General features: G+C 45.2%; 1 protein-coding gene across 3 annotated transcripts; it reads left to right on the top strand.

Moving 5' to 3' along the window:
* The first annotated feature begins 652 nt into the window (after positions 1–652).
* LOC132396938 (uncharacterized) lies at positions 653–21,081 on the top strand. Of its 3 annotated transcripts, none has more exons than XM_059975065.1 (4): positions 653–864; positions 11,852–11,934; positions 13,951–14,100; positions 19,720–21,081. In XM_059975065.1, exons 1-4 carry the CDS (start codon positions 654–656, stop codon positions 20,185–20,187), a joined length of 912 nt encoding a protein of 303 aa, XP_059831048.1. In that variant the 5' UTR covers position 653; the 3' UTR covers positions 20,188–21,081. The 3 variants fall into 3 exon arrangements, with proteins under 3 accessions (XP_059831048.1, XP_059831049.1, XP_059831050.1); XM_059975067.1 differs by lacking the exon at positions 653–864 and adding an exon at positions 975–1,065; XM_059975066.1 differs by lacking the exon at positions 13,951–14,100.
* Positions 21,082–24,255: the final 3,174 nt, after the last annotated feature.

Consider the following 24,255-nt stretch of genomic DNA (forward strand, 5'->3'; position numbering starts at 1 on the left):
ATGACACACTCCCCTGGACCCCCTGTAAATACTGTCAGACTCCCCGGGACCCACTAGAAATACTGATACACTCCCCTGGACCTGCTGTAAATACTGACACACTCCCCTGGACCCCTGTAAATACTGACACACTCCCCTGGACCCCATGTAAATACTGACAAACTCCCCGGGACTCCCTGTAAATACTGACACACAGTCCGGGACCCCCTGTAAATACAGACACTCTCACTGAGACCCCCTGTAAATACTGACACACTCCCTGGGACCCCTGTAAATACTGACACACTCCCGTGGACCCGTTGTAAATACAGACACACTCCCCTGGACCCCCTGTAAATACTGACACACTCCCCGGAAACCCCCCGTAAATACTGACACTCTCCCTGGGACCCCCTGTAAATACTGACACACTCCCTGGAAACCCCCTGTAAATACTGACACACTCCCCGGGTCCCCCTGTAAATACAGACACACTCCCTGGGACCCCCTGTAAATACTGACACACTCCCCGGAAACCCCCTGTAAATACTGACACACTCCCCGGAAACCCCCTGTAAATACTGACACACTCCCCGGAAACCCCCTGTAAATACTGACACTCTGCCCAGGACCCCTATAAACACTGACATACTCACCGGGGTCCCCTGTAAATAATGACACACTCCCCGGGACATCTTGTGCTCATTGACATAATCTCTGGAGACCAGCTGATTCATCACGAGAGCAGGAAGTGCACACCATCAAGTTCTTTGACTTTTTATCTGAAAGGCACATCCCTTTCAGCACAACACCCCTTTCATCTCAGTTTATGCACTGAAATCTCCGAGTTGGGATCTGAAGCCCCAAAGGCTTTTGCTTCTGAAGGTAGGGAACTGTCTTGTTTGCCTTTAATTCTTGCTCAGTTTGAAATTCATCACCGAATCTGGCATGATACCAACAGCAAAAGTAAAAGTGAAAGTAAAGGCTCCTTAATAGGGAGGCTGAAGCCTGTTGGAGGTTAAACAGCTCGGTGCTAGTACTGTGAAATGGAACTCCATGTCACTCATAATGCTGAGTCGGCTACAGGTATGTGGCTTTCCAGTCTGCCAATCCAATCCCAGCAGAAGCGAAGTCTCTAGTTCGGTTTTGCTGTTCTATGTGACTTTTACATCCTTGAGCCAAAACTGAGTTATAGGAGTGGCAGTAACAAAAGTTATTGCAGCTTTGTAAGAGCTGAAGAAGGTTTAAAAGCAGGATAAAGGGACAGGGAGGCAGAGAGGGGTAGAGAATGAATTCAGGAGTTTCAAGTTCTGACAGGAAGGCAATGGTGGGCTGATTTAAAATCAGGAATGACCAAGAATCCAGAATTGGAGGATTGCAGAAATCTTGGGAGTGTTGTGGTGTGGAGTCAGGGAAGATCCTTCAATCCGTGAATAACCGGTCACAGCTGCCTTTGATGAGGGATTTCACTGCCCCGATCCAAATCCACCAGGCCTCAGGGCATGTTAAAGCTAACTTGGGACTTCCTGCTTGAGTGGTCAACAGAAAGGGGAGAAAAAGCAACACACACAAAGTGCTGGAGGAACTCAGCATCTGTAGAAAAGAGTAAACAGTCGATGTTTTGGGCCAAGACTCTTCATCGAGAAAGAGAAGTCAGAGTAAAAAGGTGGGGAATGGGGAGGAAGAAGGGCAAGGAGGCAGGTGATCGGTGAAACCGGGAGAGGGGGAGGGGGTAAAATAAAGAGCCGGGATGCAGTTTGGTGAAAGAGGTACAGTAATGGGCTGGAGAAGGTGGAATCTGATAGGAGAGGATAGAAGACCATGGAAGAAAGGGAAGGGTGGAGGAGCACCCAAGGGAGGTGATGAGCTAAGGAGGTAAGGAGATAAGCTGAGAAAAGGAAACAGGGATGGGGCATGGTGAAGGAGAGTGGGGGAGGGGGAAATTACCAGAAGTTCAAGGTAACGATATTCATGCCATCAGGTTGGAGACTAGCCAGACGAAATATAAGGTGTAACTCCTCCAACCTGAGTGTGGCCTCATCAGTGTAGTAGAGGAGGCCGTGGACAGGCATGTTGGAATGGGAAGTAGAATTGAAATGAGTGGCTCCCAGAATATCCTGCTTTTTCCAGTGGGTGGAGAGTAAGTGCTTATGTAAGGAGAGAAAACGATCAGTTTGCAATTGACTCATTCTGTCATGCGTTTTAGTGGTTGTGCTTATAACAACACAGTAATGTGGTTAAATGTGTTGAGCTTTCACGTGTTCATGTGTGTGAGATTGCTTTCTGTTGTGTTAGTGAGCGTCCAATGGCCTGTGGTCCAGTTGGTTGCTGTCGGGGGATGGTCAAGTAGAAGCTTCAGGTTCTGGATTATGCTGGCTGAAGCCAGCCACGGTGAGACTTCTGTCATTTGTGGATGATTCCACAGGGATTTAATGCTCATCATCCCCAGTCACCCTTGAGGAGACTGGTGGTGAAAAAGCTTTTACAAGCCTATAGTCCGTGAGGACCATTGTTGAATTCATTGACTCTGGAAGGCTGTAATGTGCCCAGGCAGAAGATGAAATGCTGTTCTTCAAACTTCCATTGAGTCTTGTTCTGTATTTCCAGATTACAGTGTGGTTATAGCACAATTGATGGATTAGGACAGGGGTGGCAAGCCCAAGACGGCACACACAAAAATTTTGTTAAAGCATAGCATGCAGAGCCACCCTTCCATTCTTAAAATTTCACCTATCATATAGAAGATCATAATGATAATCTTTACTGCCAAATGAGGCAGCAAATGACTTGGTGATGGTGAATTTGTGAAAGAATCATGGCTAAAGTACGCTCCTTTCGTTATGAACACTTTTCCAGAAAAGAAAATTATTATGGCAACGCATAGATTTTTTAAAGAAGATTATCACCAAATTGAGCACATATTCTCAAAAAGGTCTGCCACCCCTGGACTAGGGAATACTACAGTCGGCCCTCCTTATCCGCGAGTTCCGCATGTGCGAATTCAACCAACCGCGAATCGCGAAAACCCGGAAGTGCTCTTCCAGCACTTGTTGTTCAAGCATTGTTCGCCTCGCGTCTCGTTCGTTCGCTACTTTGTTCCTGTGAAAAACTAATGGCTCCTAAAAAGCAATTCGGTGGTCAAAGCAATTCCTCAAAGGCTAAGAGGGAGGGTAAAGTGCTATCTCTCGCCGAGAAGGTAGAAATATTAGATCTTTTGAAAAGTGGCATGTTGCTTTCCGAAGTGGGCCGTGAAGTTGGTAAGAACGAATTAAGCGTTCGCACAATAAAGCAGAAAGAAGCTGAAATTCCTGGAAGTGTTAGTGCTGCCCCTACAGTGGCAAAAAATGGTCTCACTGGTTCATGATAAAGTGCTTGCGAAGACTGAGAAAGTGTGTGGCTACAGGACATGTCACAGAAGCGCATCCCTGTCCTTTGCTGCTTGTGTTGTGAGCAAGAGGAACACGTACAGTTTTTTTTCCTTGTCAATATTCCCTAAACATTACAGTAAAACAACAATTTACATAGCATTTACATTGTATTAGGTATTACAAGTAATCTAGAGATGATTTAAAGTATATGGGAGGATGTGCGTAGGTTATATGCAAATACTATGCCACTTTATATAAGGGACTTGAGCATCCACGTCTTTTGGTATCCGCGGAGGTCCTGGAATCAATCCCCCATGGATAAGGAGGGCAGACTGTATTTGCAAAACATAGAATTTATTGATTATAACACACCATGATTAGGAAATCCTATTCAAATCTGTGCTTTGAAGTCAACTAGACGTGATCTGTTAAAACTGATAAAATTCCATCATGCAAGGTCTCTTAGGAAATTTAGGTGACGGTGTAAAGGTACAACTCTACCAAAGGAGGTGTAAGACACTCCTTCCCTCCACTAGCCTGCAGGTCACCCTCGGGCAAGGTGTAGCACCTGCTTAGCCCCCCACCCCCACCCTGACTCATGTGAAGCCATGATGGTCCTATGAGTGGATGGAATAATGAGTAGCTGGTATATACCACAAGTCCTGGTTATGTGACCACTGCCGCCAGGCAGACAATCTCTGAGGAGTATTGATAGTGGCTGGGGTCACCCGTCTTGTAAAGACACTGCCCAGGAGAAGACAATGGCAAACGCTTCTGCAGAAAAAAATAGCCAAGGACAGTCATAATCATGGAAATACCATGATTGTTCAATGTCATATGACTCATAATAATGATGATCCTTAGGAATGCAACTATTGTGTTTCAGTAATCAGGAAGAGACTAAGTTTAAAGCCTGATTAGTTCATTTAAACCAGAAAGGGCATATTCATTGAGAGAGGTTGTGGGAGAAATGAAAAACACCTGGGGGTTTTCCTACTCTTGACAGGAAATTAGGGATGATGAAATTGTGATAGTTGGACGGCAGGCTGTCATATACAAGTCAGGAGGACTGTTCACTCTGTCCGACTGTCCCGAGGCGTTCTACAAGTGGTGCATGCAAGCTTGATTTTGATATTTAAGGAAGTTTGGATAGGTACATGAACAGTCAGGATAAGGTCCCGAAGCAGTTCAATGGGAGCAGGCTGTTTAAGTGGTTTTGTCAATACTGTGCTGTACTTCCCTGTGACTCTGGCCAGGAAGGAGAATCAGAATCAGGTTTGATACCACTGGCACATATTGTGAAATTTGTTGCTTCGCAGCAGCAGTACACTGCAATATATAATAGTAAAAATATAAATTACGATATGAAGTAGGTCATTAAAAATTAAAACATTAGTGCCAAAAGGATAAGGAAAATAGTAAGGTAGTGTTCATGAATTCATTGTGCACCGAGGAATCGGATGGTAGATGGGAAGAGGTTGGTGCTGAATCATTGAGTGAGTGTTTTCAGGTTCCTGCACCTCTTCCCTGATGAGAACGGGGCATGCCCTGGGTGATGGGGACTTAATGCTCTTTAAGCCTTGAGCAACATACACAAAATGTTGGAGGTCAGGAAGCATCTATGGAGATGAGTAAGTAGTCAACGTTTCAGGCTGAGATTCTTCATCAGGACTGGAAAGGAAGAAGGCAGAAGCCAGAGTATGAATGTGGGTGGATGGTTAGGAATAGAAGTTGTACAAGCTGGCTACTTGTACAAGGTGGACAAGGCTCTGGGTTCTTCCCACTTCCTGTCCAGCTCTAATGAAGGGTCTCAGCCCAAATGGTGACTGTTTATTCCTCTCCACAATTTCCTGCAATGCTCCTAAGGGATATCATCATGTGGGCCATTGAAGCAAAGATAATGTGAGGACTCTGAGGACAATAGGATAACCCAGTTAAAGTGCACAACTGGTATGACTTGACCTGGAAATGGTTGGGAATGGAATCAACTCCATATTGGGGTGTTTTTCAGTTGTACCATACTGGTTGTTCTGTGGTGACGAAGATATTGCCAAGACTTATGAGTTGCCAGGTCTAGAGAATCTGAAGTAAAGAGAGAGGTTGGTCCAGAAATGTCTAAAAATAGGCAGGGATAAGGTGGATAGTAATAGACTTTTCCCTGTGATAGGGGCAAAGTTTCAGGGTGAGAGGAGAAAGGTTTGAAAGGGACCTGAGAGATAACTTTTCTATAGAGAGAATGGGCCCTTCCTACTCTGAGCTGCACTGCCCAGCAGTCCCTCAATTTAATCCTAGCTCAATCATGGAACAGTTTACAAATGACCAATTAACCTACCAACTAGTACATCTTTGGATTGTGGGAGGAAACCGGAGCACCCGGAGGAAACTCGTGGTCACGGGGAGAACATACAAACTCCTTCCGGGCAGCAGTGTGATCTGAATGGAACAAACTGTCAGAGGAAGTAGTTGAGGAAGAGACACATTAGTGTCACTTAAGAAGTTCAGAGATAAACAGAGGGGTGGGGCTTGGTCAGATCGAGGATGAGTGAGAAGTGGAGACAGTGAGCAGTTTCAAGTTCCTGAGTGTCAAGATCTCTGAGGATCTAACCTGGTCCCAGCATATCGATACAGAGTATTCTGTGTAGAGCATTCTGACAGGCTGCATCACTCTCTGGTATGGTGGGGGGTGGGGGGGCTGTGTGTGGCTACTGCACAGGACTGAAAGAAGCTACAGTGGGTTGTAAATCTAGTCAACTCCATCTTAGGTACGAGCCTACAAAGAACCCAGGACATCTTTAGGGAGCGGTGTCTCAGAAAGGCAGCGTCCATTTTTAGGGACCTCCAGCACCCAGGGCATGTCCTTTTGTCACTGTTTACATCAGGGAGGAGGTACAGGAGCCTGAAGGCACACACTCAGCGATTCAGGAACAGCTTCTTCCCTTCTGCCATCCGATTCCGAAATGGACATTGAACCTTTGGACACTGCCTCACTTTTTAAATATACAATATTTCTGTTTTTTGCACTTTTTTAATCTATTCAATATATGTAGAGTGTAATTGATTGATTGATTTATTTCTCTCTTCTATATTATGTTTGCATTGAACTGCTGCTGCTAAGTTGACAAATTTCACGTCACATGCCGGTGATAATAAACCGGATTCTGATTCTGACTCTGAAGAATCTTTCTATACCTGTGTGCACCGGTATTCCTGAGTTTCCACCCGGGACTTGTGTGGCTGACAGTAGTGAAAACTGAGAGGAAGCTACTGGGTAGCTTTGCACCAGACCGTAGGAGCAGAAATAAGGACTCTGAACCACACCTTGGAGAAGATGGCCATGATGGACAGAGATGGAGGACCTGCATCTCTGCCCTAAATGCCAGCGACGTACCAAGCACTCATCTTCATCACTCTTACATGTTGACTTCAGAAGGGGAAGTGGGAAGAACACACACCAGCCCTCAGGGAGGGGTCAGCAGATTGAAATGGTGAGCAGTTTCAAGATTCTGGGTGTCAACATTTCAGAGGATCTATTCTGAGCCCAAAATATTGATGCAATCACAGAGAAAGCATGCTGGTAACTTCTCCCCCCCACCCCCCAGCGTCAGATTTCTGAATGGTCCATGAATCCATGAGTACTACCTCATTTATGTCTTTTGCACAATTTATTTTTGTAACTTACAGTAATTTTTATGTGTTATAACGTACTGCTGCCACAAAACAACAAATTTCATGACATCCGTATGTCAGTGATAATAGACCTGATTCTGACTTTGAATTTCCAAAGTAACTCTAGTTCCCCAGGGAATTCAAGTTATAACTAATTCTGTCAGCCTCATATGCATAGTGTTCACTAATACATCAAGTGTGTTGTGATGGAAACGTATGCTAAAGCAGGAGTACCTGTATTGAATAAAAAAGCTGTGACTAAATTTCTGAATTATTTGCCTCCAAACACTGCTTAGTTCTTGCAGAGTTGTTGACAATCATTGTAACGACGGGGACTTTGATGTTCAGATTTAATGGGGCAACAGTGTGTTTAGTCCAATTCCCCACTCTCTCGGTGTGGCTAGGCATAGCTCAAGTGGCATCTATAAACTTGTTGACGATACAGCTATTGTTGGCAGAATTTCAGATGGTGACGAGAGGGCCTACAGCAGCTAGTTGAGTGGTGTCATAGCAACAACCTTGCACTCAACATCAGTAAGACCAAAGAGCTGATTCTGGACTTCAGAAAAGGTAAGTTGAGGGAACACACACCAGTCCTCATCGAGGGATTAGAAGTGTAAAGAGGGAGCAATTTTAAATTCCTGCGTGTCAATATCTCTGAGGATGTAAATGGACCCAACATATTGATGCAGCTACAAAGACTTCACCACAGTGGCTATATTTCGTTAGGAGTTTGAGAAGATTTGGCATGTCTCCAAAAACAAGCTCGAAAATTTCTATTGATATAGCATGGAGAGCGTTCTAACTGGCTGCATCACCATCTGGTATGGGGGGTCGGGGAGAGGGGGCTACTGCGCAGGATCAAAATAGCCTACAGAGAGTTGTAAACAGTCAGCTCCATCATGGGCTCCAGCCTCCGTAGTATCCAGGACATCTTCAAGGAATGATGCCTCAAAAAGGCAGCATCCATCATTAAGGGCACCCATCACCCAGGTCATGCCTTGTTCTCATTGCTGCCATCAGGTAGGAGGTACAGATGCCTGAAGGCACACACTCAATGATTCAGGAACAGCTTCGTCCCCTCTGTCATCTGATTTCTGAATGGACATTGAACCCATGCACACCACCTCACTACTTTATTTTCATTTTTGCACTACTTATTTAAATAAACTATGTTAGATTTACTGTATTCTGTTTTTCCCAATTATTATGTATTGCATTGTACTGCTGCTGCAAAGACAACAAATTTCACAACATATGCCGGTGATATTAAACCTGATTCTGACTCTGATTGCAGGTTATATCCCACAGTGCCAGCAAATGACAGGAGAGTGCAACTACGTTGTGACAGTTGACATATTCTTGCGGGCAGGTTTACTAGAGTTGTTGGAAGCAATTTAAACTAATATGGCAGGGGAATGGGAACCAGTATGATAGAGCTGAGGATGAGCCAGCTGGTTTACAATTAGATGATGGGTGTAACATGAGTGTAAGGAAGGGGAAGGCAATGATTGGGTACAAATGCAGACAGAGCAAAGAGTTAAATTGTGCTACAGAGGCAAAATTCAAAAGAGTGAAGGATGCATGACTGAAGGTACTGTATTTAAATGCAAACAGCATTGGGAATGAGGTGGATGAACTCGTGGCGCAATTAGAGATTAGCCAGTATGCATTTGTGGGCATCACTGAGTTATGGCTGAAAGAAGGCCATAGTTGGGAGCTTAACATCAAAGGCATGGGCGGTGGTGTGGCTCTGTTGGTAAGATATAGAATTACATCTTTAGAAAGAGGTGACATGGGATCAGAGGAAGCTAGGAGATAAGTCTGGGCATTTATAAGACACCAGTCAGGCCGCACTTGGAGTATAGTCAACGGTTTTGGCCCGATATCTCAGAAAGGATGTGTTGTTATTGGAGAGGGTCCAATGGAGGTTCATGAGGATGATTCCAGAAATGAAGGGGTTAACATATGATGAGCATTTAGCAACTTTGGACCGGTACTCACTGGAGTTTAGAAGAATGTGTGGAGATCTTGCTGAATCCTTTTGGAATGTTGATAGGACTAGATAGGGTGGACGTGGGGAGGATGTTTCCTATGGTGGGGGTATCCAGAGGCCACAACCTCAAAACTGAGGGGCGACCTTTTAGAACAGGGATAAAAATGAATTTTTTTAGCCAGAGAGTAGAGAACCTGTGGAATGCTCTGCCACAGACTGCAGTGGAGGCCAAGTCTGTGAGTATATTAATGGTGGAAGTTGATAGTTTCCTGATCAGTCAGGGAGTCAAAGGATATGGATAGAAGGCAGGTGAGTGGGATCTGGGATCAGCCATGATGGAATGCTGGAGCAGACTTGATGGGCTGAATGGCCTAATTCTGCTCCTATGTCTTATGGTCTTACAGCAAAATTAAATGGGGAATGTTGACATAGCAACTGACAATGATAAATACAAAAGTATTTTCCAAGTACTGTGACAAGAGTTAATAATGCTCATAGAGCGGAAGTTTGTGACTCAATACCCCAGATGATAATATCTGTTATCAATTGGGCAACACCTCAACAATAAAAGTCTCATATCTGTCTTTAAGTCCCTAGAAGAAGGTACAGAAGCCTCAGGACTCACACCACCAGGTTCAGGAACAGGTATCACCCCTCAGCTATCAGGCTCTTGAACCAAAGGGGATAACTTCACTTGCCCCATCACTGAGGTGTTCCCCCAACCAATGGACTCACTTTCAACGACTCTTCATCTCATTTTCTTGGTATTTATTTATCTATCTATCTATTTTTTTAAATTATTATTATTATTATTATTATTTCTGGTCGCCAAGGTACATTCAAGTTCAATCACTCCACAATAGGAATCCATGTCTTTAACTAGGATATTGAGCCTTAGACTTCTCTAGAAACATTTCCTCTGCTCACTTTTGCATTTACCCTTTATTAGCTATGTCAACATTCCCCATTTCATTTCGCTATGTCACAGTGGCAGCTTCCCACCACTCGTGACACTGTGGCCCAGATTTGAGAAGTTGCCTGCAGTGTTGCCTATACATAAGAGTAAACACGAAAGAAGAGCCGCTGACTTCGGAAGCACCGTGAGGACTTTCTCAATGGTATTTGAAGTTCAATCCCTCAAAATTTCATCATATGGTACTGTTTATTCCGTCACAATGCAACTGAAAATTGACTTGGCCGGGAGTTAGTTGTGCTACCAACCCTGAGGACTGTAGAGCTTGCCTAGGTCCCTATACTAAGATGGTGGCACAATCAATTGTAGTGCCTTTTACAGGGTTAACCAAAGGTGTTATTGTCCTTCTCAAATATAGTTTTCATGATTAAATAGTTCACTTATTATCAAAGCATACAACTCTGAAGCTATTCTTCTCCAGATAGAAAAAAAGAACAGCAACATGATCTTCAATCCTCAAATCACCCCCATACAAAAAAAACAAGAAAGATCAGGTGAAAAACACAGAATATAAAAAAACAATAAGACTGAAAAGAAGTCCATAGTCCACAGCCATATCCATATTCATATCGAAAACACAGAAAAAGCCTCGGTAACAACCACCGGGCTCAGCGGCAGATCCTCCAGTCTGCCCTCTCCGCCTGAGCAACCCCACCAGCTAACCTTCCACATCCGCCTCGATGTTTCAATCTCTCTCATCCCTTTAGTCGGCGAGCAACCAAAGCTTTAGTTGGTGAAACGGAGTTGAACATTGCCCCCTGGAATCCTCTCAGAGGCAGCAAAGTGGAGGATCATTCAGACAATCTCCAAACTGCAAATCACAGGCTCCCAAAGCACATACAAGATGAAAAAAAAACGGATGTGAAAGACATAAAAGAAGTGAAGTAAGTAGTTCTGTGGCCTGTTCAGAAGATGTCGACCGAGGGAGTGTACACAGGCAGCATCACAAGACCTTGCTGGACATTAAAAACTATAAGTACTGCAGGTTTACCCCACCAGCAAGTTGCCCGTTGGTGGAGAAATTGAAGGAGCTGGACTTGGTGTGGATCATGCTGCTGCCTGCAAGAGAGCAGCATCAGACGAGTGGGTGTGTGAAGGCAGTATGAAGTTAAACAGTAATTGACCGTCTTAGTCAGCTTTCTTGTGATTGCATGACCCTGCTGGACATAGTTAATCTAGAATTCTGCACGTCACGTTCAGTGATTCACTGGCGAGTGGCAGGGGAGCTGTGTGGCTTTGGTCTTTGCGAGAATTAGACCTCTAATTGCGGTTGCCTGTTTACAGCTGCTCAGGAGAGAATCGTCAGAGTCAGTGCACGCCACTGGAGGTGCTGTGGTACAATGTCCCAGTTGGAGTCAGTGCTGTTCCCCAGGGTACATTTGGCAGAAGATAAGCTGTATTGTATTCCACTGCAGTCTGCTGAAACATTCATGGACTCAGGGTCTTGAACTCTATATATTTTTGTGTGACTGGATTTTTCTGATATCTTATAGGTGCTTGCTAGCTTAAATATGATACATGTGCCTTGTGCTTTTTATAACTGTTGGTACTATGTCTTACACCTTGGCCCCAAAGTAATGCTGTTTTGTTTGGCTGTATTCATGGGTATTTATGTATGGTTGAAATATAATTAACCCTGAACTTGAACAAGCTCTAGAACTCTATCCCAAACCTCCCTCCTGTGTCTTTCTGACCTGATTTTTTTTTGGACCAAGATTTAGGGCAGTCGTCTATTTAATGACCATCTTTATCTCCTAGGATGTTCTTACAACGTAGTGCATGCTATGTAAGTGCAAGTTGTTGCTTTTGATGTTCCCAATGCAAAAAGAGAGAAAAATGTTGGAATATAAAATGTTTTCTGTTCGACAGGCATTCAACAGACGAGGACCTTGTGTGAACACTTCCATTGGTCAAGACAGTTAAGACAATATGTGAAAAGCCGTCTGGCCACGGTAGGTCATCTCTCATTTCTGGTCCTTTAATTTCTATATGCAATTGTTCCCACGACGGGACGTCACTACTGGGACTTGCATGACTGACAATAATGAAAACCAAAAGGAAACTTGAACACATCTCTAACTCGAACCCAACTCTAACCAAGTCACCTACCACCCCACAGGCCTCCGCATCCAGCACATATTTATCCATAACCTCCGCATCCCACCACCAAGCACATCTTTCCCTATAGCCTCCCCATTTCTGCTTTCTGTAGGGATCACTCCCTATGCAACTTCCTTGTCCACTCGTTCCTCCCCACCGATTTCCTTCCTCGCATTTACCCTTGCAAGCAGAATAAGGGCCACGCCTGCTCCTACACCTCCTCCCCCACCACCATTCAGGGTCCCAAACAGTCCTTCCAGATGATGCGACACTTCACCTGTGAGTCTGTTGGGGTCATATACTGTATCTGGTGCTTCCGGTGTGGCCTCCTGTGTCATGAGATCTAACATAGATTGGGAGACTGCTTCACTGAGCACCTACCTACTTTTTGTCTGCCACAAAAAGCGGGATGTTCTGGTGGCCACACATTTCAATTATGCTTTCCATTCCCATTCCAACATGTCAGTCCATGTCCTCCTCTACTGCCATGATGAGGCCACATTCAGGTTGGAGGAACAACACCTTGTATTCCATCAGGGTAGCCTCCAACCTGATGGCATGAACATTAATTTCTCAAGCTTCTGGTAATTGCCTCTCCTCCTCTCCTTCACTATTCCCCATTCTCGTTTTCCTCTCACCTCTTCTTACCCAGTTATCACTTTCCTCTGATTCTCCTCTCCCTTCTCTTTCTTCCATGGTCTTCTGTCGTCTCCTGTCAGATTCCCTCTTCTCCAGCACGTTATCTCTTTCACCAATCAACTTCCCAGCTCTTTATTTCACCCCCTCCCCATCTCCTGTTTTCACCTGTCACCTGCCACTTTGTACTTCTTCTTCCTATCCCTCCACCTTCTTACTCTGACTTCTCCCTTTCTTTCCAGTCCTGACGAAAGGTCTCAGCCTTAAACATCGACTGTTTATTCATTTCCATAGATGCTGTCTGACCTGCTGAGTTCCTCTAGCATTTTATGTGTGTTGCTTAACTATGTATCTTCTCTCTACAGAGAGAAATTTTTAAAATTCCCATTCATCCTTCTCTAACCTTAACCCCAACTCTCACCCTGTATCTTGCTCCACAGATGTTATCTGGCCTGCTGAGTAGTTTTAGAAAAATTTCTGTTTTTATTTCAGATTTCCAGATCTACAGGTTTTAAAATTCACTATCACCCATTTCTTTATCACTGAACCATGGTTGAAAATCATCTCAATTTTGAAATTCTCCATTGACTTGTATGTGCCCAGCAGCTACCTCCACCCCGTTTCCAGCTACCCAACACCCTACAGACCTCCCGGGATCTCTGTACTCCTCAGATCCAGATTTTTCAGGATCTCCTGAATTTAATCAACACTGCCCGGGCCTTGAGCTCAGCAACTCCTTCCTAGAAAACTCTCAACCTCCCTTCCTCACTTAAATGCACCGCTTTGAGCACCTGCCCCATCAGCTTCGGCATGGTAGTATGGAGGTCAGCACGGTGTTTTACAGTACAGGTTCAACTCCCACCTCTGCCTGTAAGCAGTTTCCTCCCACTACCGGCTGGTAGATTATTTGGTCATTGTAAATTGTCCCGTGATTAGGCTAGGGTTCAATTAGAGAACTGCTGGGCCGCACAGCTTGAAGGGCAGGGAGGGTCTATTCCTCAGTGCATCTCAATCAATCAAAAAACAACCAAATAAATAAATAAATGATGACTGACTGAATGTAGGGGCAGGTTCTGTGGGGGAACATGAGATGTTTCATGGCATTAAAAGCACTATACAAATACAGTGTTTTGTTGTTGTGGTTGGATGCTATGGAGTGGCCGTGGGCGAGGATTTGCTCATTAGAGACTCCCCTAAGACTCACTACTCTCTCTCTCTCTCTCTCCCCTCAGGGAGAAACCGACATCACCTGCCCAAAGTGCGGGCAGGTCTGGGCATGGCAGGAGGCGCGGTCTCTTCATTTGCTGACAAAGAGGGACCAGCTTCTCTACGAGAGGAAGCTTTCACAGATGATGAGTAGAAGTACTGACACTTACAAGAAGGTAATAGCACATTGAGAGGCAAGTTCAATGGGGACATTGTCACATACAGTGTAGAAATAGGCCATTTGGCTTATCATACATAGAACATAGTACCAGACCCGGCAGTGCACGATGTTGTGCTGACCTTCGAACCTGCTCCGAGATCTACTTCTTCCTTCCCATCAAGCTTTCCATTCTTCTTTGAATAATATGCCTGTCTAAGAGTCACATGACTGCCTCTAATGTATCTGTCTCTATCATCACCCCAACACATTTGACGCATTTATCACTGTGGAAAGAACTTACCTCTGACATTCACCTATACTTTCCTCCAGTCACCTTAAGATTACGCCCTCTCATATTAGCCATTGCCTCCTTGCGAAAAAGGTGCCAACTGTCCACTCTTATCATCTCATACACCTTTATCGAATTACCTCTCATCCTCCTTCACTCCAGCTAAAAATACCCTGGCTCACTCAACCTATCCTCATACGACATACTTTCTAATCCAGGCAGCATTCTGGTAAATCTCCTCTGCACCCTCTCTAAAGCTTCCACATCCTGCTTAAAATGAGGTGAATCCAATGGAACACATTGCTTTAATTGTGGTCTAACCAGATTTACTGATTTACATTACCTTACAGCCCTCCCAAATAATGAAGACCTTCTTAACCATAAGCCTTCTTAACAAGCAACACACACAAAATGCTGGTGGAACGCAGCAGGCCAGGCAGCATCTATAGGGAGAAGCGCTGTTGACGTTTCCAGCCGAGACCCTTCGTCAGGACTAACTGAAAGGAAAGATAGTAAGAGATTTGAAAGTAGTGGGGGGAGGGGGAAATGGGAAATGATCCTTACCAATTCTTCATCCAGCTCTGCTTCCTATTTATATCCTGTTGTAACCCATGACAACCTTAACACTATCTCCAACCTTCGTGTCATCTGCAAACTTACCAACTCATCCCAGCGTGACCCAAACAAGATTAAATATAATACAACTTTGCTGAACTCCTTGTCTGAGTTAGATGTTGCAAGTAGCTGGGACACACCCAGAAAATAGAGGGATACAAATAAGAAGATAGACTATGATCCCATATTTGAAACACAAATACAAACTAAGAAACAACTACATTAACTCTTTTAGTCTCACCCTATCAGAGATATTTCCTTTGTACTATTTGTCCCACCCGAGCCTCTCTGAAAACGAACTTGTTTTGTGTTGAATTGATCTCTGATCTTGACAATTTACTTGCAAACATTTCGTCACCAAGCAAGGAGACGCCATCAGTGCGCTGTTGATTGTAGTGTGTCTTCCAAATGCTTGGCCTTTATAGACTTCTCTATCAACTGTCCTTGTGGGTGCTTTTCTCCCAGTTTGGCTGACGTAATATTTGTTGAGGTCCCCACATTGGAATTTATAAATCACATTGTCTAACAGAAAACTATCTACAAGGATCCATGAATATCAATTGGCTGTAAGGCGGCATGACCAATTCTCCCTCATCTCCACCCATGAAGATCGGGAGGGGCACGAGTTAGTCTGTGCATCAGTGAACGTCATGGCGCAAGTGGCATGCAAGGGAATCTCTAGAAGAGTGGTTTTCTGTGACCAATTCTGTTGACAAACACATTGACCTGTTTATGAGCTGATGTGGGCAAAATTCCAGATCACAATGAACAGAGATCACCACAGTCAATCAGTGACAAGATTTTCCTCCCCACATCACAACTGAGTTTCTGGAATGATGTCCAACCAGCTGATTGAAAAGTATATAAAGGCCAAGCATCTGGGGGACACATTGCAATCAACAAAGCACTGATGGTGTCTCTTTGCGTTGCGATAAAATGTTCGCAAATAAATTGCCAAGATCAGAGAACAACTCAACCCAAGCTATACATTTTCTGAATTATTTCCACTAACTTGTTTCCTTTCTTTATGGTCAAGACAAATTACTTTTGGAACAATATCTCTGTTTCTCTCTTTCCACAGATGCCCAACTTGCCGACTGTTTTACAGTATTTTCTGTTTATAAAGTGTAATGCAGCATGACACAGACTCCTTGGCCCAACTTGTTCACACCAACCAGGGTCAACACTAGCACATTTTGCCTGTGTTTCACCATATCCCTCTGAGCCATTCTATGACCAATTAATCTAGCAACTGATATGTTTTTGGACTGTGGGAGGAAACCCGCGCGGTCACGGGAAGAACGTACAAACTCCTTACAGGCAGCAGCAGGAATTGAACCTGGGTCACCTGTACTATAAAGAATCATGTTAACCTCGGTGCTACCAAGCTGCCTTTTAAATGGCATTATTATACCTGCCTTAACCAAAAAAAAAAAGACAATGGCTGATGATTTTAGCCTCTAGCCTCGTATTTTTATTGATCAAAAGAGCAGGGAGGTTACGATGCAACTGAACAGGATACTGGTGAGGCCGCAGCTGGAGTACTGCATCCAGTTCTGGTCTCCTTACTTGAGGAAAGATAGACTGGTTTTGGAGGCAGTGCCAAGGAAGTTTAGCGGGTTGATTATGGAGATGGAGGGGATTAGCCCATGAGGAGAGATTGAGTTGCCTGGTACTATACTCACTGGAATTCAGAAGAATGAAAGGGAATCTTATAGAAACAAATAAAATTATGAAGGGACGGATAAGATAGAGGCAGGAAAGTTCAGAAGTTCTAAGATCAAAGTAAATTTTACTATCAAAGAACATATATGTCACCACATATAACCCACTTTCTTGTGGGCTTACTCAACAAATCTATAGAATACTAATTCTATAACAGGTTCAATGAAAGACTGCCCAACTAGGGCATTCAACCAGAGTACAAAGACAACAAACAAATAAGTAGCAATAAATAATGAGAACATGAGATGAAGGTTCCTTGAGAGTGAGTAGGAACATTGCAAAGATGGGGCAAGTGAAGTTGAGTGCAGTTATTCCCACTTGTTCAAGAGCTTGAAGGTTGAGGAGTAGTAACTGTTCTAGAACCTGGTGGTGTGAGCCCTGAGGATCTTGTACCTCCTACCTGATGGCGGCAGTGAGGAGAGCGTGACCTGGGTGGTGGGGATGGATGCTGCTTTCCTGTGACAGTGTTTCACATAGATGTACTCAATAGATGGGAGGGCTTTACTCTCGATGTACTGGACCACGACTTTTTATCCATTCAAAGGGATTGGTGTTTCCATTCAGGCTGTGATGCATCCCTTCACTACACATTTACAGAAGTTGCTTTCACTGGTAGGTGAGACTATACTATGGGACATATCCTCAAGGTTCAGGGGAGTAGATTTAGGGTGGAGATTATGGGTTGTAGACTCAGCTAGCTTCATCATGGGCTCTAATCTCCCAACATCGAGGACACCTTTGAAAGCAGTGCCTCAAAAAGGCAGCATCCATCACCAAAGACATGAACCTCCCAGGACATGTCCTTCTCCCAGGGAGGAGGTACAGGAGCTTCAAAACCCAAACTCAATGTTTTAGGAACAGCTTCTTCCCCTCCAGTGTCAGATTTCTGAATGGTCTCATGAATACTGCCTCACCATTTTGCTCTCTTCTTACACTTAAAAACACCTTATTATAACTTGTAGTATAGTTTATGTATTACATGCCTAAAAACAACAAAGTTCACAACATATGTCAGTGAGAATAAACCAGATTTTGATGAGGAAAAATCTATTGGTTTCAACCCATCGGAAACATTTCCTTCACTCTATTCATCCCACCTGCTGGTATTTTTGTATTTATGCACGTTTTCAAAGGTTCGGTGGTTCCATTTAATGTCAAAGAATACATACGATAAACAACCTGAAATTCTTACTCTTCACAGACATCTGGTAGAGCAGTAGATATAGATGTAGTGTACATGGATTTCGGCAAGGCATTTGATAAGGTACCCCATGCCAGGCTTATTGAGAAAGTTAGGATGCATGGGATCCAAGGGGAAATTGCTTTGTGGATCCAGAACTGGCTTGCCCACAGAAGGCAAAGAGTGGTTGTAGACGGGTCATATTCTGCTTGCAGTTCAGTCACCAGTGGAGTGCCTCAGAGATCTGTTCTGGGACCCCTAATCTTCGTGATTTTTATAAATGACCCGGATGAAGAAGTGGAGGGATGGGTTAGTAAGTTTGCTGATGACACAAAGTTTGGGGGTGTTGTGGATAGTGTGGAGGGCTGTCAGAGGTTACAGTGGGACATTGATAGGATGCAAAATTGGGCAGAGAAGTGGCAGATGGCATTCCACCCAGATAAGTGTGAGGTGGTTCATTTTGGTAGATCAAATATAATGACAGAATATAGTATTCATGGTAAGACTCTTGGCAGTGTGAAGGATCAGAGGGATCTTGGGGTCCGAGTCCACAGGACAATCAAGGCTACTGTGCAGGTTGACTCAGTAGTTTAGAAAGCATACAGTGCATTAGCCTTCATCAATCATGGGATTGAGTTTAGGAGCCGAGAGGTAATGTTGCAGCTATATAGGACCCTGGTCAGACCCCACTTGGAGTACTGTGCTCAGTTCTGGTTGCCTCACTACAGGAAGGATGTGGAAATCATAGAAAGGGTTCAGAGGAGATTTACAAGGATGTTGCCTGGATTGGGGAGCATGCCTTATGAGAATGAGTTGAGTGAACTTGGCCTTTTCTGAGTGCGTGGAATGGGTTGCCGGCGGTGATGGTGGAGGCAGATACGATAGGGTCTTTTAAGAGACTTTTGGATAGGTACATGGAGCTCAGTAAAATAGAGGGTATGGGTAACCTGAGGTAATTTCTCATGTTCAGCACAGCTTTGAGGGCTGAAGGGCCTGTATTGTGCTGTAGGTTTTCTACGTTTCTATCCACAAAGCAGAAAAGACCCGAAGAACGAATGACCTCCCTCCTTCCACGGACAAGCAGCAGCGAAGCATCAGTGTTCCCCACCTCCCCACTTATTCCAGCAGAAAGCCTCAGCACCCCCCACCACCACCCACCAAGCAAGTAACAACAAAGAGACCATCACTTAGAGTCCATCAGAAACCCCAACAGTTCAATATCCCTCACTGGTGAGGGAGGGAGAGGCATCACTCCTGCCACAGAGAGGGGAGGCCAACAGCTTGCTGTTTTGACTTACAATCTGTACATTACATCACCAACTTTATTTTTATATAATTCTTTATAATTGTTGAATGGTGTTGCTTTCACACCAACGCACCAAGGCAAATTCCTAATACCATCCCAATAGATGGTAAATAAAATTGATTCTTGATCCTTGAACTGCTTGTCCCAGAGAATAGTGAACTTGTGGAAATCTCTGCCCAGAGAGGGAGTGGATGCTTCCTGGTTAAATATATTTAAGATGCAGTTAGTTAGATTTTTGTTTCAAAGGGGAATGGATGGTTATGGGATAAGGCATGTAGGTGGCCAGACCAGCCATTGGGGTTCTAACGTTTTTCTGTCATTCATTCTTTGGGTTTTTTCTTTTTCATGAATGTCTGTGAAGAGTAAGAATTTCAGGTTGTATACTGTATACATTTTCTGATATTAAAATGGAACCATTGAACCATCTTATTGAAAGGTGGAGCAGGCTTGATGGGCCAAATGGCCGACTCCTGCTCCTAGATCTCATGTTCTTATGCAACATCATCTCTTGCTCTCACAGTGCCCAGGTTGCAAATCCCTACTGCAGAGGCTGGACCTGACGAACCTCTGCATGAAGTGTCCATTCTGCTCGGAGACGAAGGGGGAGACCTTCCAGTTCTGCTGGGCTTGCCTGAGGAAGTGGAAGGGAGGCTCGGGGCAAGGGGACAGCTGTGCAAACGAATCTTGCCACATTGTGGCCCTGCTCCAGAGCTGTGAGGAGATTTTGAACCCTGCGCTGACGGTGAACGGTTGCCCCTCCGTTCGGGCCTGTCCCCAATGCAAGGCCCTGGTAGCACACAGCGGAGGCTGCAAGTACGTCACCTGCAGGAACTGCGCCAACTGCTTCTGCTTCCGCTGCCTCGACAGCTTCAATGCCTGCTCCGGCGCCCGGCCCAACTGGTACAGCCGGGCAAAGTGTGAAAAGCCCAAGGCAGCAAGGCAGACGTTTGCCTCAGAATCAGATGCATCTCCCCTCCCCATCCACTGAACCCTTCTCAGCACCCCCTCACCACCAGCTCTTCCTTCCCATGTCTCCTGTAACCCGAGGTCCTGCAGTCCCCACATCCCCAGTGCAGACTCCATGGTGGGCAGTGGGGGCACCATGAGCAGGTGAGTGTGGGGATAGGATTATCACTGATGGGAGTAGGAGAGGGGTGAAGAGGTACTGGTGGAGGGTGTGACTTGGCTAGTGTGAGATTGGACTGATGGGTAACTGGTACGGTTGGGGTGATGACCTGGGTAGGGTGAAGAGTCAGGGAGGGATGAGGAGTTGGGGAGGGGTGAGGAGTTGGAGAGGAGTGATGAGTTGGAAAGAGGTGAGGAGTTGGGAAGAGGTGAGGAGTCAGAAGGGTAATGAGCTTGGGAGAGGTGAGGAGTTGGGATGAAGAGTTGGAGAGGAGTGATGAGTTGGGGAGAAGTGAGGAGTTGGGGAGGAGTGATGAGTTGGGGAGAAGTGAGGAGTTGGGGAGGAGTGATGAGTTGGGGAGGAGTGATGAGTTGGGGAGGAGTGATGAGTTGGGGAGGAGTGATGAGTTGGGATGAAGTGAGGAGTTGGGGAGGAGTGATGAGTTGGGGAGAAGTGAGGAGTTGGGGAGGAGTGATGAGTTGGGGAGGAGTGATGAGTTGGGATGAAGTGAGGAGTTGGGGAGGAGTGATGAGTTGGGATGAGGAGTTGGGGAGGAGTGATGAGTTGGGGAGAGAGGAGTTGGGGTGGGATTAAGATTCTGGGATGGGTGAGGAATCAGAGAGGTGAGGGATGAGGATGTACTGTCAAAGGTTACAGGGAGAACACATGACAATGGACGAGAGGGAAAATAAATCAGCCATGATAGAATAGTGGAGCAGACTCAATGGGCTGAATGGCCTAATTCTGTCTTATGGAGCTGAGGGGTGGGGTTTGGGTTAGTGTGAGGGTGGTGGTGTGGGGGGGGGGTGGAAATCGGAAACTCAAATGTGCCAGTTGCCAGAAGAGCAAGTCTGAGGGTGGGAGTCCCACAGCGAGTGACTCACCTCCTGAGCAACCAGAGCTTCTCCCCATCCACAAGGCACCATCAGTAGTGATGAGGATCACTGTCCACTTGCCTAGAGCTCTGCGGCCCCACACAGCCCTGAGGAAATCTTGACACTGTCTGGATGATGAAGCCTGCTCGAATGCAACGGTCAATTCCCATCCAGGCTGCGCCTACAGCACTTGGGAAACCCAAGGTCTCCTAGTCCTTCATGATCACTGGGTCTAAATCCTCAATCGTCTTCCTCAAAGGCACTCGTGAACATGATATGTTGGTGCTGGAATGTGTGGCTGCACTGGCGGCTGTCCCCAGCACATCCTTAGGTTGCGTTGGTTATTAATGCAATGACACAGCAATGTACATGCGATAAATAAAGAATATAAACCTGAAACACAAGGTTGCTGCCGGTCGCTCTTCTTTGATCCTCCTGGCTTCAAACCTCCACTTGACAGATTTTCCATCAGGACTTTGCACTGTAACACAGTGATATATTTATGATTAGTGGATTGTGCTGCTCGTGGTGGGTGCAGAGTATTAACAATAAGCCAATAAGTCATGCCTCCAAGAGGACCGCACCTTGTCGAGGGATTGGGAGCTTGCGAGCCTCAGTGACCCAGAGAGCGATGTTGGCTGGAGTCAGGGCTTTATGCTTTGGCTCTTGGTGGGGTCACCCATGCCAAACAGGTCAAAGGGTAGAGGTCAGACTGAGAGTGGTCCACCGGTCCTCCAGGTTCGGGGGTTCAGCTCTGGGCTAACAACCCTGACTGGTCAAACAAGATTGTTCTGGAAACAGCAATGAAGAATCCTTTTACATCTGAGTGTGACGGTATTCCTGAGTCTCCACCTGGGACTAGCATGACTGACAGTAGTGAAAACCGAGAGGAAGCCCTGAACTCCGCCAGAGATGGAGGACCTCCATTGCTGCCCTAAACGCCAGTCTGGGAGGGATGAGGAGTCAGAGAGGGATGAGAAGACGGGGGGGGGGGGGATGAGGATGTACTGTTAAAAGTTACAGGGAGAAGACAGACTTGAGAGGGAAAATAAATCAGCCATGATTGAATAGTGGAGCAGACTCAATGGGCTGAATGGCCTAATTCTGTCTTATGATGATGACAGGATAAAATGACAAGAGGAAAAGATTCAGGCTATGAGAGGCTCTGGGGAAGTGTACATTACAGTCGTGCTTATAAAAATAGGATTTGGCCCCTCATGAGTATTAGCTCTCAGTCAGTGAGGCTCTCTTGCACCACCTCAAATAGATTCTTGGTTCCTGGAATTCCTGTAACCTAAAAGTTAAGCCAACAACCCTTGTGCGGTGTTGGAGGCGTGGTGGTGGGTACAGAACCACCTCCCTGTTTAACAACAGAGTGTTATGTTTTGTAACTTCAAAATATTACAGAGGACTGAAACACTTGAGTGTAAGAAAGAGGATGTGCTGGGGCTTTGGAAAAACATTAAGTTAGATAAGTCGCTGGGTCCAGATGAGATATACCCTTGGCTACAGTGGGAAGTGAGGGAGGAGATTTCTGAGCCTCTGGTTATGATCTTTACATCATCATCAATAGGGATGGGAGAGGTTCCGGAGGACTGGAGGGTTGCAGATGTTGTCCCTTGTTCAAGAATTAGAGTAGAGATGGCCCAGGAAATTATAGACCAGTGACTTTTACTTCAGTAGTGGGCAAGTTGTTGGAGAAGATCCTGAGAGGCAGGATTTATGAGCATTTAGAGAGACTTAACCTGATTAGGGATAGTTAGCATGGCTTTGTCAAGTGCCTTACGAGCCTGATTGAATTCTTTGAGGATGCAACAGAACACATTAATGAAGGTAGAGCAGTGGGTGTAGTGAATATGGATTTCAGTAAAGCATTTTATAAAGTTCCCTGTGCAAGGCTCATTCAGAAAGTAATGAGGCATGGGATCCAAGAAGACCTTGCTTTGTGGATCCTGAATTGGATTACTCACAGAAGGCAAAGGGTCATTGTAGTTGGGTCATATTCTGCATGGAGGTCGGTGACCAGTGGTGTTCTGAAGGGATCTGTTCTGGAACCATTCCTCTTTGTGATTTTTATAAATGACCTGAATGAGGAAGTAGAAGAGTGGGTTAGTAAGTTTGCTGACGACACAAAAATTGGGGGTGTTGTGGATAGTCTGGAGGGTTGTCAGAGGTTACAAAGTGACAGTGATAGGATGTAGAACTAGGCTCAGAAATGGCAGATGGAGTTCAACCCAGATAAGTGTGAAGTGGTTTATTTTGGTAGGTCAAATTTGAAGACAGAATATAATATTAATGGCAGTGTCAAGGATCAGAGCGATCTTGGGGTCCATGTCCATAGGACACTCAAAGCTGCTGCACAGGTTGTTGCTGCTAAGAAGGCGTATGGTGTGTTGGCCTTCATCAACTGTGGGATTGAGTGCAAGAGTTGTGAGGTAATGTTATAGCTATATAAGACCTCAATAAGGCCTCACTTGGAGCATTGTGTTCAGGGCTGAGAAGTGGCAGATGGAGTTTAACCCGGAGAAGTGTGAGGTGGTACACTTTGGAAGGACAAACTCCAAGGCAGAGTACAAAAGTAAATGGCAGGATACTTGGTAGTGTGGAGGAGCAGAGGGATCTGGGGGTACATAGTCCATAGATCCCTGAAAGTTGCCTCACAGGTAGATAGGGTAGTTAAGAAAGCTTATGGAGTGTTAGCTTTCATAAGTCAAGGGATAGAGTTTAAGAGTCGCAGGGTAATGATGCAACTCTATAAAACTCTGGTTAGGCCACACTTGGAGTACTGTGTCCAGTTCTGGTCGCCTCACTATAGGAAGGATGTGGAAGCATTGGAAAGGGTACAGAGGAGATTTACCAGGATGCTGCCTGGTTTAGAGAGTATGGATTATGATCAGAGACTAAGGGAGCTAAGGCTTTACTCTTTGGAGAGAAGGATGAGAGGATGAGAGGAGACATGATAGAGGTGTACAAGATATTAAGAGGAATAGACAGAGTGGACAGCCAGCGCCTCTTCCCCAGGGCACCACTGCTCAGTACAAGAGGACATGGCTTT

This window comes from Hypanus sabinus, chromosome 7 (assembly GCF_030144855.1).
Source record: "Hypanus sabinus isolate sHypSab1 chromosome 7, sHypSab1.hap1, whole genome shotgun sequence".
Taxonomy (NCBI): Eukaryota; Metazoa; Chordata; class Chondrichthyes; order Myliobatiformes; family Dasyatidae; genus Hypanus; species Hypanus sabinus.

What these genes read in the sequence shown, in the direction of transcription:
- LOC132396938 (XM_059975065.1), top strand. Translation starts at nt 654, where the DNA reads ATGACACACTCCCCGGGACATCTTGTGCTCATTGACATAATCTCTGGA. An exon ending in TGAAAAGCCGTCTGGCCACG is followed by an intron (nt 11,935 to 13,950) that starts GTAGGTCATCTC and finishes CTCTCCCCTCAG; the next exon opens with GGAGAAACCGACATCACCTG. An exon ending in GTACTGACACTTACAAGAAG is followed by an intron (nt 14,101 to 19,719) that starts GTAATAGCACAT and finishes TTGCTCTCACAG; the next exon opens with TGCCCAGGTTGCAAATCCCT.